General features: G+C 43.0%; 1 protein-coding gene across 2 annotated transcripts in view; it reads left to right on the top strand.

Annotated features, from left to right (window-relative positions):
• The window catches only part of GIGYF2 (GRB10 interacting GYF protein 2), a 132,347-nt gene extending 124,844 nt beyond the window's left edge, over positions 1-7,503 (top strand). For both annotated transcript variants that reach the window (XM_060105989.1, XM_060105990.1), the window contains 3 exons: positions 138-322; positions 1,112-1,259; positions 5,659-7,503. In XM_060105989.1, coding sequence (XP_059961972.1) covers positions 138-322; positions 1,112-1,259; positions 5,659-5,726 — 401 coding nt within the window. In that variant the 3' untranslated portion in view covers positions 5,727-7,503. The remainder of the gene's footprint in view (positions 1-137; positions 323-1,111; positions 1,260-5,658) is intronic.
• Positions 7,504-16,308: the final 8,805 nt, after the last annotated feature.

The following is a 16,308-nucleotide window of genomic DNA, read 5'->3' as shown; positions in this document are numbered from 1 at the left end:
ATAATAGCTGCATGCCTTTCAAGTTTCCATCATTAATGTCTGTATTAGGTGTTAAAATATATTAAAAACTGACACTGATCTCTTCTGTGTGATATTTCATTGTTACTCTTTATGTCTTGTTCCCTCTCATGTTACAGTTCCCACATTTGTTTCTTTCCTGAAAGAAGTAGAATCTCCTTATGAGGTCCACGATTACATTAGGGCCTATTTAGGAGATACCTCTGAGGCCAAGGAGTTTGCCAAGCAGTTCCTCGAGCGCCGCGCCACACAGAAAGCCAGCCAGCGGCAGCCTCAACAACCACAGCCACCGCAGCAGCAGCAGGTAGGAGGCGGCGGAGTGAGTGCCGTGCCCTTGTGAGTGTTGATGTCTTGAAACGTTGAGCGGCCAGAGAACTGAAAATTAGAGCAGTGTTCCCATGTTTGTACATCACACGACTGGAGCCTTTTAAAACATGGTGGACTTGGTATGTTCAAATTCAGTGTCCAGAGACCTTTGTGAATTTCCCAATTAGCAGATAGAGCCATTCATTCTCTGTTAGGCATATCAGCCCCCTTGTTCTTGGTTTATATCAGTGCCTCTGTCAAACTGCAAATTCCAGCTTGTCATAGACCATAAATTGGGTTTTAAATAGTTGAAACTTACAACTGTTAGCTCTCTGCTGCTCAGGATCCACTGGTACCCAGTACTGACAATACTATAATCTGCCAGACATTTCACACACTGTTGATGGGCCCCGGCGAACAAAGGAACCTTCCGCTTTGAGTAGGTGAGAGGTGTGGATTGCCAAAGAGCCAATTCCTAGTGGATGGTACAGAGTCCCTGTATGTCTGGAGAGGTTTGGACAGCTGTGCTGTCACAGCAGCGTGGACACCTGGCGTTGCCAGGACGGGCCTGGTGGAGACAGAGCTCAAGTGGGATGTCTGAATCTAAATGAAGGGAGAGCGTGGCTCAGTGGCCTGTTCTTAGTTGCGTTATTACCAGAATCCGCGGTAGGCTTTCTGTTTTTAAACTCATCCTTGGTAAGGTGAGACCCACGTCAACCATTTCCTGAGGGTGGGCCAAGCCTGAACCCACCATGGAACCTCAGTTGTGCTCTATCTCGTTCTACAGGACTCGGTGTGGGGGATGAACCACAGTGCACTCCATTCAGTATTTCAGACCAATCAAAGCAACAACCAACAGTCCAATTTTGAAGCTGTACAAAGTGGCAAGAAGAAGAAAAAGCAGAAGATGGTCCGAGCAGATCCAAGTTTATTAGGTGAGCACAGGCCTAATGTCTTAGCTGGGTGTTGGGGGGAGATGATATGTGAGTCCCATGGTGGAATGTTTTTCATGAAGGGAAATACTTCTTATAAAAAATAAATGTTTTTGACCAGTTCAAAATTAGTAGTCAGTATTTACTGGGCATCTCAGTGCAAGAGCTATGCCTCATGTGCTATAGGGAGTAAGAAAAGTAATACATTGTGCGGTGCCTTCAGTTTTAAAGTCTTTGTTCATATCTAATATGAATTTCTTTAAAAAAACTTTCAATGTAGTTGGAAAATAATACTAATGGACAACAGAAAAAGTTGTTTAAAATTTAAAATGCTGGGCTTCCATGGTGGCGCAGTGGTTGAGAGTCCGCCTGCCGATGCAGGGGACACGGGTTCGTGCCCCGATCCCGGAAGATCCCACATGCCGCGGAGCGGCTGGGCCCGCGAGCCATGACCGCGGAGCCTGTGTGTCCGGAGCCTGTGCTCCGCAACGGGAGAGGCCACAGCAGTGAGAGGCCCGCGTACAGCAAAAAAAAAAAAAAAAAAAAAAAAAAAAAATTTAAAATGATGATTTGTGTGGAAGCAGACCATAAATCCAATCAGATGTTCACAGAAAAGAACCAGTATTTGTTGACATTCACTGTATGTATAATATAATTCTCATAATTATCCTGCATTATGAGGCAATGTTCCAGCTTTAAAACAATGAGTAAACCAAGGCCCAGAGGATTTAAGACATTTCCCAGAGTCACACAGCATTTAGCAGTGCAGCTGGGGTTTCAGAGCAGGCCCGTTTTCACTCTTTTGTGTTACCCATGGCTACTCTTATCTAACATTGAGGACCACTGTCTTCATACAGGGCAGCCAGCCTTGGGGAAAAGGTGACACCTGAATTGGGGCTTTGAAAGACAGGAAGAATAGGGAATGGTGTTTCTGGAATAACAAACAGCATAGGCAAAGCTAATGGGCCACCTGTGTTTCTTAAATTGGCCTAACAACCTCACAGGCAGTGATGAAATTAATATTATTCTCTATTTATGAATGTAGAATAGGCTATTGTAAAACTGTTGTCTGGAATAGAATGGTTATATTGGCAAAGGTGGCAGATTGGGAAGTCAGGCAGACTAGTTAGGAGGCTGCACTATAGACCAGATGAAAGATACTGGTGGCCTGGAATAGGGTTTTGGCAGTGGAGATGGAGAGGAGTTAGATGGATTCTAGAAATTTAGGGGATGGACAAGGAGAAGGGAAAGGTTTGGGCAGCCGGATGAAAAGAGTTGCCCTTTTGCTAAAATGATGAGCCCTGGAAAGTGGAGCAGGCTCACGGGGGGTGGGGGGGAACGATGCAGTGTTTAAGTGTTGGGTAGATGGAGTGTGAAGTGACTGGGAGGCGTGATACGGAGATGAAAGAGCTGACGGCGCAGCAAGAGGTGGATCGCCCTGCCCTTGGCGGGGTCCGTACTTCAGAGGTGTCCTGCGCTGGAGAAGTCAGACAGGAACAGAAACCCAGCTTCGAGGATTGCCCTCTGGAACCGATGCTCTGCAAGCTGGCTTTGGGAACCTAGAGATCTGGTGAAAGTTGTTTTCTTCGGCATGTCTTGGAAGTTTATGTTAAGGATGGATGGAACAGTCCAAAATTTTATCCAGTTTTGACAGAGATAGGTGAATGTAGCTTTAAGAGTGTTCCTTCAGTTCTGGTTGTGAGTTCTAGCTAAGAATCCCCCGCTTTTTAGCTGTGGTACTTGGCCGGGGTGAGGTGGGGGGAAGGTTCTCAGGGAGAAGAAGGTTCCTCTGAAAATGAGGTAAAGGTTTTTGGATTAAATATCTGATCTGACCCCATCTCCTGTTACAGACCTAAGAAAGGAAGGGACTTAAAATCCCCCTTCAAGGGAATGAGACATAGGTCATTCTAGGAATAGAGTTTTAAGGAATATATATCTTGAAAGGGAAGGAAAAAAATTAAATATAAGGGAAGTAAAACTGTTCAACAAAATACTGAAGAAGCTCACTTGGGTGGGCTCTTGCTTGGACCATTTAGTGAGAATTTCTGCTCAACTAAACTTTCCTCTGGAAATTCCTCTGATAATTTCTGCCCCTTACCTACTCATATCCATTTATTATTGTTTTTAATTGATCTATGCCTTATTGACTTATAGATTAAGAAAAATTAACAAATATCCATCAGTCACAAGTTCCCCATGCACATAATGGGAAAACAGGTTCAAATTTGACCCTGAAATATCCCTTGAGAAAGTGGTCGTTGATCAAAAGAGCATTTTGCTTCTAAAACAAACCTCAGAGAGATCCCAGCTTCATTTTACTGATCATGTCCTCCATTGTACTCTTGTGTTTTCCTCTAGTTTTTAGAGCTACCAAGTGCCATCGTGAGTCAGCATCCTGTACTTGGATGTGAGAAATACACACACACAGTCACCATGTTGTCACCAGTCATACTGTCCTTATATAAACGGTCTCCCAAACCTCAAAGAAATTATGTGAGTGGGAGTCTGTTGTTCTGAACCTAATACAGTCTTCAGAGCTGGGCATATTGGGCTTACATCCTCATTTGTATTGCATGGGGTCTCATTATATCCCAGAGCTCCCCCTTCTGTCAAGTGGGGAGGAGACGTGCCCTCCTTACTGTTTTTTTTGACAGGTAAATGAGACCAGGTCTGCTAAAAGCCCAGCCCGGTAATCGTCATACTATAGCACCGAATACTTAACTTTTTTTTGGCCCCAGGCTTCTTTTCCCTCCTGTCTTTGTATGACTAAAATTGTTTTAGTTTGTGTTTTTGTTACATTCCCACTTTTATTTCATGTAGCTCATTGTTTTTATCACATTTCATTTGTTCTTGAGATATATGTGAAGTCAAAGAAAAACCTGCTTCGGAACAGAGTAATAGTTCATTTCATAAACTGTTTGGTCTTTAGGTTTTTGTACTTACCTAATTAACTGTTATTTTCAAATATGAACACTAAGCCTTGCATTATTTTCAAGGGAAAAAAATCTTGCAGGTTATGGGAACACAGTTGAGGGGTAGAACTCAGGTTGGGATTTGGAATCCTAGCCTCTCCCAGTAGGAGGCCTTGTAAGCAGCTTGTACCACAGCTTCCTTGGTTAATAAATAGGCGTGTTTATTTTTTCAAATCATGATATTTTGGAATCAAGAATGTAATGTAATTAAGCTATTTTTATTATGTAAGACTTTTTTTGTTTATTATTGGTACATTTAATATGTGTATTTGAAAACTTGAACATTAAAGAACAAACAGGAGGGGGCAGAAAACTCAATATTAACAGAACTGCCTTTAGACTGGAGAGCATCGCCTGTTTACTTCTTGCTATTCAAATAGCAGCTGAAACAGTTTGGGATTTCATTTAGGGTGGATGAACTGAAAGCTTTTTGAGAATCACTCATTCCAAAGAGGCCCTGTTAGTAGCACTTTTTATCAATCTCTGATCATGGAGTTCATTGAAAAATTACACGTGGCTGATGGCATTAGGTCTTCAAACCTCAGTAGCGTTTGTAAGTGCTGCTTGTTGCCTTCAGTGGCTGTGCTAGAACTGCTTTTTCTAAACCAGATTGCATTTCAGTTAATTAATATTGCTCAGTGAAATCCTTGCCTTTGCTAGTCTACTTCGAGTAGATTGAGTCGAATAAAGTACTTTAATATTTTCATGCTGTCTTCTTTGTGATAGGAAGAACATCTGAGGGCTCTAAGGATCGTGTAGTGGGGTCTTCCCTGGAGCCTCCTACCACTGAAAGCAAAATCTCTGGACCAGAACTTTGACAAAGTTTCGGACCCAGAGTATTCCTGATAGCAAATGGGGCTGAAGTATTGGGTTGGCCAAAAAGTTCATTGGGGTTTTTCTATGACATCTTATGGAAAAACCCGAACGAAAATTTTGGCCAACCCAATAGTGTTATTCCCACTCACATTTCACAATCATTTGTTCGAGTGGTTACAAAGTACTTACTTAGTGTGTTATTCCTGTCCTCCCCCTGCCCCATTCTTTTAAGGTACACCTTCTGAATGAACTTTCCTCCCTAGCCAGCCTGGCCTTAAAACACACTGACAACCCAGGCTCTACTCAGGACTCTCTAAGGCAGTGGTTTGCAATTTTTTTTTAAGCAGTGGTGCTGGGTTTATGTGTGTGTGTGTGTGTTTCCTCCCTAATTAAATTATATCAGAACCTTAAGATAAAGCATATAAAAATAGAATGTCTAATTGGAAAGGCAAAAAAGCCATTACACTGACTTTTATCCTTCCTTCTCCCTCCTTTTAGTATCCCTATTTGTGTGCTCAAAAACAGGAGACTAAAATTCCAGCTGCCTGCCTAGAATTTGAGCCACATGGTGGTCTGGGTGTGGTCAGTCACTCGTTGCCAATTTTTCCCTGCAGGGTTTTCAGTCAATGCTTCATCGGAGCGACTCAATATGGGTGAAATCGAGACTTTGGATGACTACTGAGCACCTGCCAGAGCGGACTGGCCTTCCCTCTTTTCTCTGCTGACCATGGATTCTGCACCTTTGGACACGACACTTACTCACCATATACTCTTTATCACTGCAACAAATCACAGAACCGATCATCTCAGGCTTTTTCTTCCAGCCCTTTGTGTCCAAGATTCTTTAAACCATTTTTGTTGGTGAGCATCTCAGACTGTAGATAAGTGGACCAGACCCTGTGTCTTGGGGGTGGCAGTTGGGATTACTCCCCAACAAGGCTGATTTGGGGCAGAGACGTGTTTACTGTGCCGTGATTTCACCTGCTGTCTCCCAGAAAGTGTGTTGGGATCTGCCAATAGCAATTTACTTTGTCTTGTCACTTTTTTCCTTCTATTTTGTTTTTCTTCTCCTTCTCCCCTCCCCCCACCAAAAAAAAAAAAACGGGCATGGGGTCTGACTGGTGCAATCATGAAGAGAGTTAATGGTAACAGACATTGGCCAGCAACAAAAACGCCCATGGACTGTGATTTGAGTGTCCGACAGACAGTGAGCGCTCTTGCAGTCTGAAGGTTGCGTTGTCACTGCTAACTCTGGGATTGCATCAAAGAGGCCCTGAGTGGGATGGAGTTTAGATCGATTGGTTTGATGTTGCACACCCCTCGCCTCTTCTTTCTGAGCATCCTTTCAGAGAAAGGATTCTTGTTTTTTCTTCATTAGATAGTGACTTCCAAGCAAGCTGACTTCTCCCCTGGCATACTCCAACCTGATTGGACAAAGGAAGCCCTGTGGCCTGGGAGAGGGACTTATTTTTAATTTTTCTTTCTTACAAAAACGGATTTTTTCCCATAAATATTTTTACTTCAGAGGACTAGGACCAGTTTGTTTTGGGCCTTTCTGCTGAAAATTTGTCTCGTTTAAGAGGCAGTTAGGATCTTTACCATATGTATGAATTTGTGTAATTTCATTTTGGATAGGGATAAACTTCTGCTTCTGATAAAAGCCCGGAATTTCATCTGGTTCCTCAGAGCATTGCGTGTGTGTCTTGCTGTGGCCCCGAAAGGTTTTGTTTAAAGATTCTGGAATGGCAAGTTGCTTGCCTTTTCTGAAAAAAGAACATACAAAACCTGACCATCTTTAAGACCTTCATCCATGGAAACCACTATACAGGAGATTGCAGTGGGATGGAGGGGGATGGGAGAGAACAGGAGAGAGAAGCCTGGTTCTGGCTTCTGGTTGTGGCCTCGTAATACCCCTTCACTTCAGATATAAATGTATTCAAGCCCTATTTATAAACAATACTCTTCCTGCCTCTGCCAACCCCCCACAGAACATCACCTGGAATTGCCAATCACACTTTGGTCTGGAGCCTTTGGACCGTCCGTCCCTGTGCAAGAAGTGCTGTGGTTCGGGTGGCTCCTGGTAGAGCGCCTTTTCTTTCTGTCATCATTGCCCGAAGAAGGCTGGAGTTGCTCTGAGAGCAGTTTGGTTTTGGATGATTATATTTGGGTTTCTGTTTTTATTCTTTTGGATCACCATTCTCCCTGTCCCTTTTTGCCTCCCTCCCTCTTAAACATGTACAGTAACTATACAGAGACTGCTACAGACTTGTACATAGTTTTTGGATCAAACAGCATGAGGAGATGGGGAACCATTAAAAATTGGGGCTCCTGCTCTCCTTTGCTTTGTAAATTCAAAAGTGGGGGGTGGGGAAGAGGGATAGTTAAAATGTTTACAAAACTTTAAGCTCCCTCGGAACTTTTGCCAGTGTGGAGGACAATAAAAAGGAACTTAAATAAAACCTGGTGGTATTCTATCTGAGTACACTTCTTGTACTCACCCTTGTCGAGGAGGCTGAGTTTTCCACCAAACCATCTTCTTGGCACCATGGAAAAGCCCAAGACACGTGAGCACCCAAGACATGGACGCAGCTGTGGCTTTCTCTGGCAGGCTATGCAATGCTGACTGGTTCTGTATTTGAGAATGTAGAGGTCAAGGTAAACGCGGGTAAGTTGATTAAATGTCTTTGCTCCTTTGCCCCTTTCTGCTGACCTGCAGATCGTCTCCTGTCCTCACAACACAGACACACACCCCTGAAGGTGCCCACCCCTCCAGAGCCTGCCCACACCTTCCAAGCTAGATTCTATTGTATGCTTGTTCAGGGGAAATTTAAAAATAAAACACAAACATTTGGGGGAGGGGTAGGCATATTTCAGGGAGCAACGTCGTTTTAGTCATGGAACATTCCATTTGCTTAATGAGGAGCATTGCTTCTACCTGAGGAATTTCCCACATGGTGGAAAGAAACCACTCTTTCCTAAGAATGGTTGTTTCTGTCTCAATTCTACCAATTTTCACATTCTCATTCGCTCACTCTTTCACTTTCAGCAAACACGTTCGTATCTCTTTCTGTGAACTTACGTGCAGATTATCTAAACTCTTCCTGAGTTTTAAAGTATTGGTTTTGTACACTGTTTGCTTCCAGTTGTTTTAAGTCAGAGATTTAAAAAACATACCCAGACAAGGTAGTTTGATTATGGATACTTTGCCCAAGGTAGTTGGTGTTCTGGTTACTGTTGCTACATAACAAATTACCCGCAAACTGGCTTACAGCAACCCTTGCATTTTATTGGTAATTTTGTGAGTCAGGACTCTGCGGGGAGGGCTCAGCTGGGCAGTTCTTCCATGGTGTCTCCTCTGGTTGTGGTCAGAGGTCAGCTGGGGCTGCGATCTTAGGAAGGTTTGATAGGTTGGGTGGCACAATGGCTCACTCGTGTGAATGGCAGTTGATGCTGACTGTTGCCGGGGAACTCAGCTGGGTTGGTGGCTGGAGGAACTACGTGTGCCCTTTCCAGCATGGCAGCTTCAGGGTAGTTGGACTTCTTATTTGGCAGTTGGCTTCCCCCAGAGAACCAGGCAGAGGCTGCATCACCTCTTCTGACCTGGACTCAGGAGTCACATAGTGTCACTCCTGTGACACTTTGTGAAAGTAGTCACAGGCTATTTCAGATTCAGGGGGTTGGGGGACATGGTCACCTCCAACATCTCCCTTGATGGAATGAGTGGTCACTTTATAGAAGAGCATGTGGGATGAGAGGTACTGTTGTTGCTGTTTTGGGGAAATAGCTGCATAAAATTCGTTTATGCATATACATCAAGGAACTTCAATTCTTCGTTGACTCTAAATTGAGGGATTATTTTCTTTTTAATTTCAGGGTAATGGTACTTCAGGCTTTATTTTAAATGATACATATATACAAATATATACACGCATAAATAGAGTGTGTGCCATTTTCTACACCTTATTTTAAATTGATCAGGTGAAGAAATTGGAGTTTATTTTAAACAAAATGTCCTCTCCACATTATTAATGAAAAAGTCTGTGTATGATTCTGATGTGAAATGAACCTAGTTCTCTCCTGTGCTTCCAGTGTGCGAAGCAGAGCTTCATTAAAAGAGCAACAGGCATGCACGTGCTAAGTAGAGTAAGGTGCAGCCGAGAGCACATTCCAAATGGAAGTTGGCCTCATAGTTAATAGGTTATTTGGGAACAAGAAGAAAAAAGCCCAGCTCTAGAGGATGGCTGTGAGCACAGGCAATTCCTGATGAAGCAGCAGTGCTTGCTGGGACCGTGGAGAGCCTGGGAACCGTGAGGCAGCCAGATGTGTGATCATTTTACAGACATTGTCAGATGCCCTGCGTATGATGGACCTGCGTAGCTTTTGGTAGTGTTGGTTCTGGACAGGGCACCTGGGGCCTCTGAGAGAAGAGTTTCCCTCCAGGGATTCGTCAGTGGGAATGTTTTGCAGCTAAAGTAACAAACACTGCTGTGGTTCAATGTATGGGAGAAACAGCACATAGATGTTGGGAAGCAAGTGAAGAGAACTGGGCTCTTCCCTGATTGCAACAACTGCCCTGCAGCCTAAAACCTGCAGTTGCCTCCCCTTTCGTTGCTGGCAGTGATGCCATCATGGGCGTGGAACTCACCACAGCTTCAACACTCAGTTCAGTCCAGCTGGTCTTAAGCAGAGACATCATTTCTTAAAGATTGTTTACTTGTCCCCCCAAATCTAGGAGTGGGGGATTATTTTCCCTTGGCAGCCAGTTTTCTCCTTTGAATGCCTCCTTTAGCATGAGAAGTAGTCCTGAAGGTCAGTGGGTCATTGTTAGGTTTGGCTGCATATAGTAAGATACAAAGTAACAGTGACTTAAACAAGATAGTTTATTTCTCAAGTGAAAACTGGAGGTCATCAGGCCAAGGCTGGTGTGGCTAAGGGACCCAGGTTCTTTCTGTTTTACCCTCCTGGTTGTGGCTTCCATTCTCAAGGTCACTCATGGTCCAGGGTGACTGCTAGAGCACCAACCATCGTGCCTATATTCCAGGCAGGATGAAGGACTGGGGTGAGGCTCAGGGAGCACACCTCCCTGTTACTCAGCCTTCCTTGAGGAGCTCTTTTGGGAGCTCTACCAAACATCTTAAGTCTTTTCAACTGGAATGTGGATACGTAACTATAGTTAGTTCAAGAAAGTCTGGAGGGCTTCCCTGGTGGTGCAGTGGTTGAGAGTCTGCCTGCCGATGCAGCGGACACGGGTTCGTGCCCCGGTCCGGCAAGATCCCACATGCCGTGGAGCGGCTGGGCCTGTGAGCCATGGCTGCTGAGCCTGCGCGTCCGGAGCCTGTGCTCCACAGCAGGAGAGGCCACAACAGTGAGAGGCCTGCGTACCACAAAAAAAAAAAAAAAAAAAAAAAAAACTGGAAATTTGGGGGGTTTAGTTGAGTGATTTGCCACCCCAAATACCATTGGGATTCTGTTTCTAAGAAACACAGGGAATGGATGTTACATTGGCACTTAGCGGCCTCTACCACTGTCATTCTCTTCAGCCTGCTTTGAAGTTGGAAGAGTTTGGGATGGTTGAGTTTGTGCACATCCATCATGGGAAAGGAATCCTAGTGGTTACCCTGACGAGGGGGCTCGGCACAGGCTCTGTTCCATTCTTGTGCAGAGCTGGGAAACGAGTGATTTCCAAGGGCTCAACCTTGCTGTGTCTAGCAACCCCCAATTCTATACAGAATCTAGGTTTTTGGGGTGTGTGTGAGTGTGTGTGTTTTTAAAGGTACCCTGTGGCATGAACCTATGAGTGGTTTTGTGGATGGGGGCACTGGAGTCAAGCTGTCAGATTTGAAAGTTGATCCTGCTATCTCCTTTAGGCAAGTATTTGTTTCCCCATCTGTGAAATGGGAACTGTGAGGTAGCTGTGATCAGTAACTTAAAATGTAATTGCATAGTACAATGCCCAGCACATAAATGCTTGATAAATATTTGTAGGCCATTTTGCAAGGGAGAAGGGAGTTTGTGGGCTCATGTGTAGGTGCAATGGAACATATTAAAAATGGGCAGCCTCCCTCTTAGACATCTGAAAATCAGTGTAAAGAAGTACCCCTCAGGGAGGTAATGTGGCGTGGGTTCCAGGAGACTGGATATTAGTACCAGCTTCGTTATTAACCTGTCCTTCCTGTCCTGTCTCTGGGTCTCAGTTTCCTTGCCTGTCAGATGAGGGGGTTGGCCCAGATCAAATGATGAACTTGAAACAAAAATCAGTCCCTGAGCCCCATGTCCCATGGTTTCTTATTTAGGGTGGGGCCCAGCACTGGAAATTATTTTTTAGGTGCCCTAAGTGATCCTAAATGGACAGCTTGAGTGGGGAACTACTGGCCTAGCTGATCTGTGAGGTTTCCTTCAGCTCTCATCTCCTGAGTGCATATGTGCAAGTGTGATCTGTGTGTGCATCTGTACATCTTTGCAGCGTATTGCTGACACTTGGTGTTTGCAGATTTAGCACTTGTGTTTTAGTGTGAGTCTTTGACAAATACCCATTTTGGTTTTACTAAAGCAGACGCAGGTCAAAATGTAAGCATGGTGAGCCTCAGTTAAGGGAACGAGTCACTGACTTGGATTTTCTGACTTCTTTTGATAACGTCAAGTTAAGCCCTAAGCAGGTCAGGGTCCCATCATGAATCAGAAACCGTCTTAAATATTCAGTCAAAAGAAATGCGGGCGGAGGGCAGGGGAGAAAAAAGAATTGGCATTGGAAGAGTAGGAAGGTAAGATTACTGAAGGATTAGTAACTAGGGAAATCACTAATACCTTATCTAATGGTCAGTCATCCTTTTCTAGGTGATACTAATATCTCTTAAATTCACAGTCTCACCTGGATAATTATTATCTTAATGACTAAATTTTATTTTACATATATATATATATACACACATATATATGAAAAATTGGTGTATATGTATGTATGTATATATACAGCAAGGAATAAAATATACATCAGTTTTTGTTTCTGTTCCTTGTCATGAGGCTGTGGGTGATATTTGTACAACTTCCTTGTTTACTTCCCATTTCATGTTCTTTTTGCCTTCCACCAGCCCCTGAGCTGGTGGCTGACTTAAACCTTCATTCCCAAGGGGTTTGAGTCCCTAACAGTGCTGAGGTTACCGCAGCTTTCGTCTTTAATTAGCTTTTGCCTGAGTTCAGTTTTTTTTCTTTTTAATTGAAAAAACTTAAGCATAGATTGAAGTAGACTGGTGTCTTTAGTCTGGGCTGGGAAGTCCCACCATCTAGGTGCTGACAGATAAAGTGTCTGGTGAGAGTCATCTGGTTTGCACATGGCCGCCATCTTGTTATGTCCTCACATGGCAGAGAAGGAGATCTCAGGTCTTTCTCTTTCTATCCCATCTTTTTATCTCTTAAAAACCGTCTTTTTATCCCATTACGAGCACCCCACCCTCATGACCTAATCTAACCCTAGCCACCTCCCCAAGGCTCAACCTCTGAATACCATCCCATTGGGACTAGGGCTTCCAACATTAAAATCTTGGGGGACACAACTTTCAGTCACAGCAGCTAATGTAACAAACTCCTACCGTTTTACCAATTTTTTTTGTGTGTGTGGTACGCAGGCCTCTCACTGTTGCGGCCTCTCCCGTTGCGGAGCACAGGCTCTGGACGCGCAGGCTCAGCGGCCATGGCTCACGGGCCCAGCCGCTCCGCGGCATGTGGGATCTTCCCGGACCAGGGCACGAACCCGTGTCCCCTGCATCGGCAGGCGGACTCTCAACCACTGCGCCACCAGGGAAGCCCAATTTTGTTTTTTTAATCTCACCTTTTTCCTTAGAATATTTTAAAACAAATCCTAGATATCATTGAGTCACTCGTAAATGTTTTAATGTGCATGGTAACAGACAAAGATACCTTTAAAAAAAAGTACATGCCAGTACCACATTAAGAATATTAATAATTTAGTATCTAAACCCAGTCTGTATGATTTTTTCAGATTATCTTAAAAATGTCTTTTTACAAAAGTTTGAATCAGAATCAAAATCAAAATGAGGTTCACGGATCGCATTTGGTTGCTCTGTTTAAGTCTCTTTTAGTCTAACCAGTTTCCCCTAAAAAAAAAAGAAAAATTGAAAAAACAAGATCATTTACCCACAGAACATCCCATAATGTGGACTCAGCAAGGAGCGTCCTTATAGTGTCAATTTGTTACTCTCCCCCACATCTTCTGTGAATGAGTAGTCAGGTCTAGAAACTTTATTGGATTCAGATTCTCCCCTCCCCCTCCAAGAATACTTACTTGCTGTACGTCCTGTTGCATCACAGGCAGCATTGTCTGGTTGTCCCATTTTTACTATGTCACAATTCATCAGTCCTGTTGCTATCAGGCTGATTCATCCATTATAAAAGTTCTGTTGACCTTTCATGTAGCAGTTTTAACATTCATTGATGATCATTGCCTAGGTCTATTATTTCATTAGTCACTGAAATATAGTGATTCTTTTTGGGCAGAAGGGGCATTTTAAAATTTTTGAATAATTTCAGACTTAAAACTTGCAAGAACAGTAGAAAAAACTCCCACATATCTTTCATCCAGATTCTCCAATTGCTAACATTTTACCACACCTGCTTTATTATTTTTTTCCTCAATAACTACACTCACAATAATGACTGTCAGTAACTATTTCTTATGAATCACTTGAAAGCAAATTGCAGACATTACGTCCCTTACCCCTAAACATTTCAGGGCGTGTTTCCTTGAGAAAAGGACATTTATATAACCACAGTACACTTATTAAAATTAGGAAATAAAGTATATGATGCTATCAGTTAATATCCAGGCTTCATTCGTATTTCACCAATTGTTCCACTAATGTCTTTTATAAGGAAAAACAAAAAGGTACAGAATGCCATCATGATTGCTTTTTGTATTTGGATGTCATGTTTCTTGAGTCTTCCCTAATCTGGAACAGTTCCTCTATCTTTCATACCTTGAGATTTTTAAAGGACAATTATTTTGTAGAATGCACTCAGTTTGCATTTGTCTGGTATTTTTCTCATGATTTAATTGAGATTATGCAATTGGGCAGGAATACTACAGAAGTGATGTTATGTCCTTGATGTGTCATATCAGGAGGTACATGATGTCAGTTTGAACCATTACTGGTGATGTTAACTTTAATTACTTAAAGACAGTATCTGCCAGGTTTTTCCACTGTAATGATTTTTCTCTTTATGGGAGATACTTTGAGACTATGTAAATATCCAGCTCTCATCAAACTTTTATCCACTAGTTTTAGCAGTCATTGATGATTCTTGCTTGAACAATTCGTGGTTGTCAAGCTTTCCTGTAATTTATTAGTCAGCATTCTATAAGGAAGAGCTTTACACACACACACACACATGCATGCATGCATGCATGCATGCACACACTGTAGGTTTTAATCGGATACTGCTGTGCAAAACTTGTCCATTTGGAGCCCCTCCAAGTTGACATTTGTGTCCTTTTGCCATATCCCTATCATCCTTTGAGCACTTTCTTAATTTGGCATGAGATAGTCTAGGCACATCATTTACTTGTACTTTTCCAGATTTGGAATTAGCCATTTCTCTAAGGAGCCTGCTGCTTCTGCAAGGGAGCCCTGAGGATTTGTGAGTGGAAGACTCTCAGATTTGTTTGAGTCTGCCCAAATACCCGCATTCCAGATCTCAAGGTTTCACTCCTTCCCATTCAGTGCCGTAAATGTCACCTGAAAGAATGGACACAGCTGTGAATTCAGTTTGACTGTAATTTTGCAAAAGCCACACGTATTCGTTACTGAAGTTGGTGTGGCCAGTGCTGCTGCTGCTGCCAGAGACATCGTCAGGAATCTGTATCGGAAAGAGACACTTCTCTCCCGCCTTCATCTCCCCCCAGTGCCTCCACGGCAGATGCCAACAGGGAGTCAGCCGGCAAGAATCTCTCAGGAGTGTGATCTGGGAGTCTGACTCTACGTTACACTGAGGGCACAGAAAGGTGAGGACGGGAGACAGCAAACGAGCAGCACCAACAAAAGAGTGAACAAGTGAGAAGATGCTCGATGTTAGTTCTACCCCAGAAATCCCAACTGGTTGAATTCCAGTATTAAGTTCCTATCATGCGCTAGGTTCTAGAAATACATTGATGAACTAAACACAGCCCCGCCTGTCTGGGACTTAGTCACAGAGTAGAGACAGACAACCAATGGACACTTCATTTAAAGGCACCATATCATATATTTGACAAAGAATTTTTATCTGGGTACACACACCGAAAAAATCCTAAAAATAAATTCAACGTGATAGACCACCCTAATATATCAGCAAAAAAAAAAAAACTGAGCAGACACTTCACACAGGAGGCTATTCCTGTGGTCAGTAAATATGAAAAGGTGTTCAACTTTATTAGTCATGGCAGTACAACCACGATGAGACACACCACTACATACCTATCAGAACGGCTAGAAATAAAAAAGACTGGCAATGCCAGGTATTGGTGAGGATGTGGAGCAACAGGAACTCTCATACTGCTGATGAGTATAAATGAGAACAAACACTTTGGAAAGCTGCTCGTCAGCATCTACAGAATCTAAACACTGTACTCTGACCTAGCAATCCTATCTTTAGATATATAACCAAGAGAACTTAGTGTATATGTTCACCAAAGGCAGGTACAAGAATACCCACCGGAGCTCTATTCATGAAAGTTCAGACCTGGAAATAACCCAAATTGACATAAATAAATGGATAAAATGGATAAAAGAATGGATAAATTGTGGCATAGTCATACAATTGAATACCGTTCAGCAATAAAAAAGAATGAGCCACTGCCACGTGCAACAATGTGGATGAATCTCACAGAAGTTGAGCAGAAGAAGCCAGACACAAGAGTTCATGTCATAGGATTCAGTTTATTTGAAGTTCAAGAGTAGAGGAAGCTAATCTATGGTGATAGAAGACAGACTGGCACCTTGGGGGTACTGACTAGGGAGGGGCAGGAAGAATCCTGCTGGTGTGCTGGAAATGTTCTATATTGATTTGGGTGGTGTTTACAAATGTATGAAAGTTCATCAAGCTGTAAACATAAGATTTGTGTACTTCACAATATATAGGTCATCCCTCAAAAAATTAACCAAAAAAAAAAAAAAAAGGAAATGAGAGTTTCATACAAATATAAATGCTAAGAAGAAATTTAAAGCCATGTGATGGGTGGATGGGAGCCTGAATGATCAGAGCTGAGACCTGAA

This window comes from Mesoplodon densirostris, chromosome 8 (genome assembly GCF_025265405.1).
Source record: "Mesoplodon densirostris isolate mMesDen1 chromosome 8, mMesDen1 primary haplotype, whole genome shotgun sequence".
NCBI lineage: Eukaryota > Metazoa > Chordata > Mammalia > Artiodactyla > Ziphiidae > Mesoplodon > Mesoplodon densirostris.
This window is presented reverse-complemented; position numbering and strand designations above follow the sequence as displayed.